Source organism: Miscanthus floridulus, chromosome 17, assembly GCF_019320115.1.
Source record: "Miscanthus floridulus cultivar M001 chromosome 17, ASM1932011v1, whole genome shotgun sequence".
Classification (NCBI taxonomy): Eukaryota; Viridiplantae; Streptophyta; class Magnoliopsida; order Poales; family Poaceae; genus Miscanthus; species Miscanthus floridulus.
Genome location: NC_089596.1, coordinates 23,828,542 through 23,839,030, shown reverse-complemented (window position 1 = coordinate 23,839,030; position 10,489 = coordinate 23,828,542). Strand labels below are relative to the sequence as shown.

At 45.5% G+C, this 10,489-nt stretch overlaps 1 protein-coding gene across 2 annotated transcripts; it reads left to right on the top strand.

Moving 5' to 3' along the window:
- Positions 1-1,347: 1,347 nt before the first annotated feature.
- Positions 1,348-6,371, top strand: LOC136517791 (uncharacterized). 2 transcript variants are annotated; one of them, XM_066511439.1, is made up of 8 exons: positions 1,348-1,486; positions 2,320-2,456; positions 2,560-2,633; positions 2,733-3,284; positions 4,119-4,285; positions 4,436-4,637; positions 4,732-4,944; positions 5,305-6,371. In XM_066511439.1, exons 2-8 carry the CDS (start codon positions 2,363-2,365, stop codon positions 6,061-6,063), a joined length of 2,061 nt encoding a protein of 686 aa, XP_066367536.1. In that variant the 5' UTR covers positions 1,348-1,486; positions 2,320-2,362; the 3' UTR covers positions 6,064-6,371. The 2 variants fall into 2 exon arrangements, with proteins under 2 accessions (XP_066367536.1, XP_066367535.1); XM_066511438.1 differs by having other exon boundaries at positions 4,119-4,637.
- The last annotated feature ends 4,118 nt before the right edge of the window (positions 6,372-10,489 follow it).

The window sequence follows — 10,489 nt, the reverse complement described above, 5'->3', positions numbered from 1 at the left end:
CTTTGCTTCTGGTTATATCAAAACCTCCGGATTAGAAGAAAAAAACATCAAATTAGGGCTATGTATTCAGCCCCCGCTAGCCGACATCAATTTCCTTTCAATCCTCCTCATCAAGGCTTAATACCATTATATACATCTGTTTTCTCCTTCAATATTCTTTGTTGTCCCCTCTCTTTAAAAGGATCAAAAAGTCCAAAAAGGGCTTGCATAAATTGGGCTTTTGCAATCTTTTGCATAACATGAACATATCGTTTAGTCAAATTCACCTACGTGCCTAAAGTTGACAAAATCCGACTATTATACCGAGCAAAAGTGTTTTGCGAACCACAATGTTCGGCTGATGGTTTTTGCAGCTGATAAACCGGCTGATGTTGTTTTGTTGTGAGAGGAAAACACTGTACCATAACTGATAAGCCGGGCTGATAACTCTAAACCCTACTCTAGAATGACAATTTAAGAAAGTAAATTGTGGAATTCAAAGAGAGGGCTAGGAAGACTCAATACTCTCCACTAATCCTTGTTGGAGCATCCAAAACGTTTTTAATGAGCCCAAATCACTGTATTTATTGAATGAAACAATACTTGGTTGATGAGAACAAATGTTCCGTATTTAGGACAAAAATGTCTTAGATTCACTTGAAAATTGTCACGTGTTAAAGAAGAGAAAATTGTTTATAGTTCGGGTTCCAGGTTCATGTGAAAAAGGTCTCGAGCTTCAATAAAAAAATGAGCTATGTTAATAAAATATAAGAAATGTTCCATTTGCTTATGTGCAATGTCCTAACAAATGACATTATTATTCCACTTCTTTGAAACTAATGTTCCATTAGCGTTGACACAGTGTCCTGTGGTCTGTGGAGGACAAACACGAAAGGAAACAGCATAAAAAAAGTAAAAAAAAAGGAAATAAATGGATAAGGACAGAAAGAAACGGCAAAAGAAATAGTACGCGAAAAGGAACGGCCCACGGGCCCAGGAGTAGCCCGGTGCGGGTGCGCTCCGGCAGGGCCGAACGACACCAGACTGGGCTGCCACCGTACAGTCGTGTTCACGGCTATCTTGCCAAAATATAAGATCTATTCGTTTTTTTAGCGCTACAAATAAAAGATTCAATATCTATTCAACATCTTCTTCAATAATAAAATCTAAAAGAGAATTTTTTCTGAAAATAGTTTCTAGAAGAGAGCCTCTCAGACAACTTAAAATATATCTTCCATATAAATACTTTGTTAGAGACTAATTACTCAAAATAAATTTTTTAAGACTGAATTTAGGCCTCTTATACCTATTTTGGCTTAGGTGACCATGAGTTTACAGTCTCACCAATCACCCCCGTCCCCGGGTGGCCGGGTGCAGTGCAGTGCACTCTCGCCTCTCTCTCTCGCGCGTTCTTTCTTTCTGCGACGACTGGGCTACCGCCGCCGCCGCCCTACGCCAGGTGTCGAGGTCTTCATCGGTCCCTTCGCCGGCGACGAGCTCATACAAGGTATTCCCACCGCTTCTCTCCCCTTCCTGTGCGAAACCGAGCACCCAAACCCTAGGCGATTGGGCTATTTGACGTACGCCTACTCCTGACTTTCGAACTTTTTGCAAAAATTATCCGCCGGTGTACTTGTGTGCACCCATGCATGTCCTTTATGTGCCCACCGCTGGGTGCGGTGGTTTGGGTGTTAGGTTTTGGGTGGTCCTTGCTGCTGAAATGGGGGAGCATTGCTGATGATCGAAGTGGTTGTACCGTGTATTGGGGTTTTGATGGACTGCATATAGGGTTAGAAAAGCTACTCGGGTCGACGGGTCCGGATTTGTGGGAACCGATTTCCTTGTTGATTTGCCGGCTTTGCTTGTCCGACCAATGCTCCTTAATTAGGTGTTCCCAGAGAAGCATCAGTAGTTATGGTCTTTGTCGTGCTGCTTAATTGGTATGGTCCAGCGCTTAGTCAGATGGTGTGGTTTCACTGCTTTGTCTCTTTGGGTTGGAAATTGGAATAGAGGCATGCATCATGCTGGTAGTTTTACTAGATAACTCACTATGTTTTCTGTCACATTATCTGACGGATGGATTAGAATTACTGTACGCCTTAGTCCATGATACAAAATTGCCAATTTAATGGTTCGTTTGTTGGTGCAAATGCTCCTGCTGCTTGGTTCCAAGATTTTTGACAAATGTAATCGGAGAACATTAGGGGATTATTGAATATTCTAAAACAGGCACATGATGCTGATAGTTCATTGTGTGTGTCCAAATTGTTGGTTCAGTTTATTGCTTTTCATACATGAGTATGTGACTGCAGTGATAAACTGTTCATATTCTGCTTGCAGTTACAGATTGCATCAGTGCCTTTTCTCGGGGTGACTGCATTCTATGGATCTTCAGGAACATCATGATCTCATATTTGGAGAGGAGTTCTGCTTTCCTACCACCACGACTTATTATCCACCTCTTTATGCCCCAACTGGTATATCACGGTCTTGATTCTGTCTTCATTAAGTGATGTATGTTGATGCTGAAGTTCAGTTACTTAACGTGTCACTTACTTGTAATGAATCTTATGAGTGCAGGTATTAATGTGCCTGCCCAGCTGTATCAACAACAGACAAGTTCAAGATGTGACAATCAAGCTCAAAATTACATGGTTTGTTTTAAAGAATGCTATTTTCTTTTTGCTTTCTTTTCTTGGTGTTTCCTATTGTACAAATTTAAATTTAAATACATTTTCCTGATCCTTGGACAGGGACACGAGGTGCAAGGCACATCATCCATGTATTATGTTGTCCCTAACTATGGGATCGGACATTCTCCCCATGGACCTCACCCTTTGCACCCTTGTGCCATAGGCGATGGTAGGTTTGTCAGAACCCAAGAGTACCACGCTGAAACTGTGGAGCACACATACCATCTACCAGTTCCTACACCCCACTGTTCCGCCCGTCCATCTGCAGCAGACAGAACCCCAGCTAACACTGCTCAATATCTTGGTTACACCAATGGCTTGTTTGTTCCCGGTGGACTTCAGCAAACTGTATCTGTTACCTCAGAAAGGGGTGTCGCATGGAATCAATCTCTACAACAAGCTACTATTGCTTCAATGGAATTTCAAAGCCATACTTCTCTACCAGAAAGGGGTGTCACATGGAATCAATCTCTACAACAAGCTACGATTTCTTCAATGGAATTTCAAAGCCATACTTCGCTACCAAAGGAACAACCACATAGGCCAGCTCCATGGAAGCGGCAATTATCAGGTGGGGCCAGAGCGCCAGCTAGACTCCCTCGTGCTCGACGGGTATGTTGCTGTCCTGACTATGAATCTGTTGAGTTTTATGTGCTCTATAATGTCAATTGCATTGAAACAGCATGATCCTATTAACAACTTTGATGCCTGTAGTTCTTTCTACTGTACATAAATTTCTTCTTTTTTCCTTTATTGGTAATTGAACCGTATAACTACTTAGAATGGATGATAAAAGAATGTGCATTGTTGCTGAACTGAAAATATGAAATTAGTAGCTTTTTCCATATTTATGACAGCATATGTAGAAGTATACTAAAGTCCAATGATTTCTGGTTGCATATATATTCTTATTGAGAAGGGCAGGCCTGGTGCAGTGGTGAGAGTTGTCTCACTGAGTCACCAGGTCGTGGGTTCGAAGCAGCCTCTCCGCAGATTTTGTGGGGGAAAGGCTTGTCTCGGTTTATCCCTTCCTCAGACCCCACTCATGTGGGAGCCTCCGGCACTGGGTCTGCCCTTTTTATATATATTCTTATTCATCTTTTAGATGTCTCATGTCATGGTAGTGTACTTCCATGCTGCTGCATTTTTCATGTATAATACATTGTTATGACGTTTTCTTGTGGTGACTTGAGCCAATGCCAACCTGTTGGGCTAGATTGTTTCTCTAATGTTGTATTGTAATAGTGGTAGTGCCCCCATAGCGTGGTCTCCTGGGAAACAGGTTTCAGGCCTGGTATTTTCTCGCCCCCCGCCCCCCCCCCCCCCCCCCCCCCCCCCCCCCCCCCTCCTCCCTTCTTATGTAGAGTCAGCAGAGCTCCTGCTATCCTTATTATAACTTGTTTATCTTTTATGCACCTTGTTGACATGTCTCCTGACTATGATTAGGCACCACATCAGTCTCCACAAGCGGCTGCTCCTTCTGTCCGGTCTTCACTGCAGACAAATCTGTCATACAACAATGAAGTTTCAAATGTTGGATCTGACCTTTGTGAGATGCAGTCAACTGAGAGATCCCAACCATATGCAAGAACCAGTAGCTATGCTAATCGAAGGTACAGTTCCATGAGTCAGCAGAACACAAGTAAAGCAAAAATGCCAATAGGTTCAACGCCCCCAGAAATAGTTGTAAAATCATATACATCAAGGCTCCTTATCGGCAACCCAGAGGGTAAAATAGTCATTAGGTCTGATCAATATAACAGACATGATTTCCAGGTGGTGTATCCAAATGCAAAATTCTTTGTGATAAAGTCCTATGATGAGGCAGACATTCACAAATCTATCAAGTATGGTGTGTGGTCAACTTCCTCTACTGGAAGCCAGAAGTTGGATATTGCGTTCAGAGAGGCTCAAGCGATAGCTGCAAGTAGTTCTACCTTGTGCCCAGTTTTCCTGTTCTTTTCGGTGAGTTGATCTTAATTTAAAGGTATTTGACCTCTTTCATTCAATTCCATGTCCTTGAACTTCAATTACTGAGTCCAAAATTTTGGTCTAGCAGGTCAATGCAAGTTACTATTTCTGTGGTGTTGCTGAGATGGTTGGCCCTGTCGACTACCAAAATGACATGGACTTTTGGTGCATGGATAGATGGATTGGCAGCTTTCCTGTTAAGTGGCATATCATAAAAAACGTACATAACTCCACTTTCCGAAGTATCTTACTGCAGAACAATGAAGATAAGCCTGTGACCTCTAGCAGAGATACACAAGAGGCAAGCTCTCTTTGATATCTCACTAAATTTCCTTCAGTTGGGAGGATGTTGTTTCACTGTTTATGGTTGGTTTCTTTAATTAAAGGAAAACATGCCTCTGCTCAGTTCTCTGGTTCTATAGTATTTTGGTATAGACCCTAAATATTGATTCCACATAAAATGGGTCACATAAATCTTAGGTACTACCGTACTAGCAAGTTTTGTTTCTTTGGATGAAGTTGGCATAGCAATAGCTAATAGATTTTATCCATTTGCTAGTATTTTGCTGCTGCGCCTTTGACAACGTTGTAGCTTGATCTGCTGTTTATCTTGTGATCTCATCCTGCACCCTGACACTGTGTTCCATACTTGCATTTGCAGATACACTACACTCCTGGAACAACTATGCTCGAACTCTTCAAATATACCAGAGCAGACGGATGTGTGCTTGATAGCTTCATGGTGCATGAGGAGAAAGAAGCAAGGAGACTCCAGAAGTTTAAGCTGCGCAGGGGTGCTCCACATTTTATACCTGCATGGCATGGCCCTCGTCCCTCCAGACATGTGCTGCCAAAATCTGACAGTGTAGTGATGGACATAATTACCAGTGAGTGTGAGACAAATAATCTTACTGACAAGCTACAGAATCTCAACCTGGAGAAGAACCAGGCTTCATGGCAAGAATTTGGGAACCTGACTAGCGTAGCTTCAAACACAAACAGACAGAAAGAATGGTATTGCTACGGAACCCAGGCTCATGGAAAGACAAACAAGGATACTGTGAAGGCTATACCATCTCCAACTCGAGCATACCATCCCATGACTCCAAACCAGAAATCTGCTTTGGATGGAGAACAACGACGCTGGAAGAAGGTTGAGATCGCTCCAACTGAAAACCCACAACCAGAAACTGTTGCCAGCGCCTCGTCAAAAGCACCACCTGAGGAGCATCAACAAGGAGGTAAAAGTACCTTGGCGCACAGTGCATCAGGAGCTCCTGAGATGACTTGTGAAGAACAGAAGATTTTTGGGAAAGCCTGTCCACCTGTGGCCGTTTCGACAAGTAAAGCCTGCTCAGAACCCCTGCCTGGTGTGCTTGCTATTGGCTCAATGCTGGTCCCGATTACGACGTCCAATTAGTAGTAGGTCCAAAGGCATCTCTTGTTAACCCACACGAATGAAAGGCGTCTCTTGTAAGTAGCACGGTTCTGTTTTGAGCTTCTGACGTTATGGGCTCGTGGCAACCATGGAGTGAGCGGTCTTCAGTTTAATCTGGCAAACTAGGAACCACTTATCTCTTTAAGATGTGGAAGGTTCAGGTTTTCTTTTGACCTTTTCAGTTCAGCATCGTTCTTCCTTTTGAATCTTCATCAGTTGCCATGTCTATGGAATGGAAAAATAAAAATACAGGATTTGGTGATGTGCTTAAACTTGTGTTGAAGTGGATAGCGGAGTAAGTAGCATGTTCTGTTGAAATGTTTTCTTTGTTGGAAACGTATGCTGTCCTATCAGGTATCTCTTTGTTCGCATACTCTTGTTAAACCTAAGACATGTCCCCATCGTGCATTGATTAAGCTAGATAGACAGGCAGGAGTCGTCAGCTGAGACTGATTTATGATTTACTAATCGGGGGTGGTTTGGTGCCCCGTTTGAGTGAGATAACTAAAGACGAAGACTGAAAACGCCCAGCCTCTGGAATGGATTCCAGCAATACATACCTGTTGGCGACACTTGATTTGAACAGTTCATCAGCCAGCAATCTGGTATGGATACCGCTTCAGTGCTTCACCTGGTACTCGCCCAGGTCCAACCGTACTATCCTATCGTGTTGCAGAGCAGGTGCAGGTACCTTCACTCTTCGCTACGGGAGTAGGTACCCCCCCCCCCCCCCCCCCCCCCCCCCCCCCCCCCCCCCCCCCTCCTTTTTTTTGGATGAAGGTCGCTACTAGCTTGTTGGTGAGTACTAGTTATTAGTAAATTGTCTGCTGATGCTAACCACTCTTTAGTCTTAGGTGAGGTGAGGTAGTAACCACCCACTCCACCAACTCCGTTTGCATCTGCACGTACAAAATGCCAACGATTTGGATCTCATCTCGGTGGATGTCAATTCCAGGGCCCTTCCTGCACCATGTAGGAGTGTGCCCTTGCTCCATTGCAGCGGGAAGGAAAAGGAAACAAGCGGTGATCCGTTCAGACGTATGGTTTGGATCTGACAAACACAGCTCTGATCGACGCTTTGCCTCGTTCCCATGAGACGGTGGACTTGAGCCGTGGCGGCATTGCGTTGTTTAATTGCAGGTCTCGAAATGCAGCAGTTGTTGCGTGCATTCAGATTCAGATCAGGCGCAGTGGCAGTGCAGTCAAAGACGATGCCTTTTCTTTAATTTCTACCCAGCTTCGCTCACTACTGAGTACTGACACCAACTCGCCAACTGCTGATGGTTCATTATTCAGCCATGCATGAGCATGATGCGCGGGTCCTGTCCTAACAATAATAAAACATAACACATTTTGCACCAGTGCTATTGGCCTAGTGCTGTACGTAGTGCTAGTGCACATGACATGGCCATGACTTGTTTACTATATATTTGTCACATAAATAATCTCGGCCTGATTGAGATTTCAGAAGCTGTCGGGTACGTGTATGCAGGAGCAACTTTGCATGGTTTGGTGCTTGTTCGATCCGTAGGCAGCAGCTAGCTTTTCGCGAAGGGTTGGTGTAATGGTGTGTCATTCGTGACCGGCCGGCCGTGGGCACAGCTAGCACCCATCACCGACACCTTTACCATTACCATCATATTCATATGCATATCGATCGGTGGACAATTTCTTGCCGGAAATGCAATGGCATGCATGCATGGATCGGAGCATACAGCTTCTTTGGCATGCACTTGATTGATTTCCCCAATGCAAGCACTACTACGTTTCATAGCAAACGGTTCAGTTTGCGTTTCAGATTCGCCTGAAGAACCGAAGCCCCCTAGCAAGCGAGGGCGAGACTAGAGTTTTTTATGCTTGCCATGCGCCCATGCATGTCAAACAATTTTGGCCGCCGCGCGCATGGTGTTGCGTAGCATACAAGAATTTAATTTTCAGACCACTGAGAAGGAGGTTAGGTAGAATCTATTCCTGCTCTGCTGGATGGATATTTTGCTCGCTCGTCGGCGACACTAGCAGCTAGTGCGCTCTTCCGTTCCGATCCGGTGGCGAGAGCATGCAGCAGCAGCCTGCTGCCTGCATTCGTCGCCGTTGGCGCATGTCCTCCCTCCAAACTTACCGGTGCCGCGCGTCGGACTGGAAGCGCGCGCACACACACGCGTGGACGTGCCTCCAGATCGAGTCCTGCTGACGATGGACCTGCCGGCAGCTGCGCCGTCGCCGTTGCGGCAGGTCGCGTCCTCCCTCTCGTCGGGGCCGGTCGTTCCATCTGCGCTGTTGCAGCATCCCAAAGGAAGCTACCGAGACCAACGTGCCACCAAACACACACACACACTAGCTAGCTAGGCCAGAATTCGTCGTTCGTCCGGGGCAACCACTCCAAAAAGCGCCTTTCATCACACGTCTAGCTAATCGTGCTTCGTTTCCAAGCACAAAATCAATTGATACTACTCCCTGTGATATATGGTCCTGAATTGATACTACCGAATTAGGGGGTAGACACTAGCATTCTAGCAACCTTTTTACTCTTTGATTGACGATCCATATCTGAAAAGCCATGTAAATTGACAACAGGAGGACGTCGCTGCTGCCGTATCTCTTATTTATCATGGAACACTCTTTAATTTGACACATGAAGAAGTTTTTTTTTTTTTTTTTTTTTGTTCTTGAGACGAGAGCGTTACCCCCTACTGAATTACTGATTGTATATACTCTTCGTTATTAATAGTAAGAAAAAGGTCAAAATAGATGTTACATTCCAGAAAACAAAAAAATACAGTGTGTTTTGTATACTAATTTTTGTCGAAACTATATAATAGAATTAGAAACCAGCACATCAATGTCCTATAAACGGACTTGAATTTGAGATGCGCGGGAGTGGCTTGCAGTAGCAGTATCTGAACGGTGGCTGCATCGCACTAGGGAAACATTGGTCATGTTCGGCTGGTTGAAAAAACAGCGGATACAGATGCTGATTTGTTGCGAGAAAAAAACACTGTTATTTTACTAAAACGATACGGTTGATAAATTTAAACGAATAGGGCCATTATGATTACCTAAGGCGGGGCTGCTTATAATAATAACTATATACGTCGCCTTTAAATCGTGTCACCTTTTTCTTTTGAGGAAAAGCTAAGCAATGGATTATATTTGTTGCCAAATAAAAAAAGTGCCCCACCATTCACCAACTCTCACTCACTCTCCCTCCCCCACATGCTGGTGCAATGCGATGTTTTCATGTTTAAATAAGTTATTTTGTAGCCAACTATATATATATATTGTTCTGTAGCCGGTCACAGAATAAGTTATTCTGTGGCCACTTTGAGGTATGATAATTACTATACTAATTTACGAGATTATGGTAACTCACTCATAAGTGATTTAATATAACATTATGGTAAATATCATCTTGAATTATAGTAACCCATGTATCGTAAATGTGTATTGTCATTATCATAAATTAGTACAAACATTATCGTAAATCAAAGTGGCTATAGAATAAGTTATTCTGTGGCCAGCTGCAGAATACACTACTACAGAATGCTTTTGCGCGGCGGTCGTTTTTGCTTTTCCGCGGCGGGCAAAGGCGTCCGCCGCGGCGAGAAGGTCACGGTAAATCGTGGCCTTGCCGCGGTGGGCACCTTTGCCCGCCGCGGTTAATCGTTCCGAAAAAACAAAAAAAAAGAGAAAAAACCCTGGACGGGCCCGCCGAGCCCATCCACAGGCTCGTCGAGCCCATCCAGGGCTGCAGCGCCGTCGTCGCCCCCGCCGGACGATCCACCACCGGATCCGGTCGATCCACCCCTGGATCCGCCACCAGGAGGAGCGACGCCGCCGGATCTGGACCCGCCGTGGGCCGATCTGCAAAGAGGAGAGAGGGACGAGTGAGGGAGATTGAAGAGAGGAAGAGGGAGACGGCCGGGGATCTGGACCTCCTCGACCTCCGGATCTAGACCTCTGTCTACGAACCTCGAAGGAGAGAAGCCGCCGCCACCTTGCGCCGGAAACCACCGTGGATCCGGGCTGGCACCACCTTCTTGCGCAGCCGTGAAACCACGCCATGACCGCCTCCTTGCGTTTCCCCCGTCGTGGATCCGCGCCGTGGGGGCCTCCCCCGCTGACGAGGGAGGGAGAGAGGAAGAGAAGGAGGGAGCGTCTGAGCTCCGAGGGACGCCACCGCGTGCGAGCTCGGAGGGCCACCGCCGCGCGAGCACCCGGGGGAAGAGAGGAGGAGGCGTGCGGTCGCATGAGTCGGGGATGAGAGAGGGAGGCGGCTGGGGATGTGGAGTGAGGCTAGGGTTCACAAGTGAAGTGTCACTTATATACGAGCCCAGTAGAAAAGCTGAGATGGGCTTCTTCTGGGCTGAGAGTTTGGGCCTTATTTTTTAAAGCGAGCTTTATAAAATGC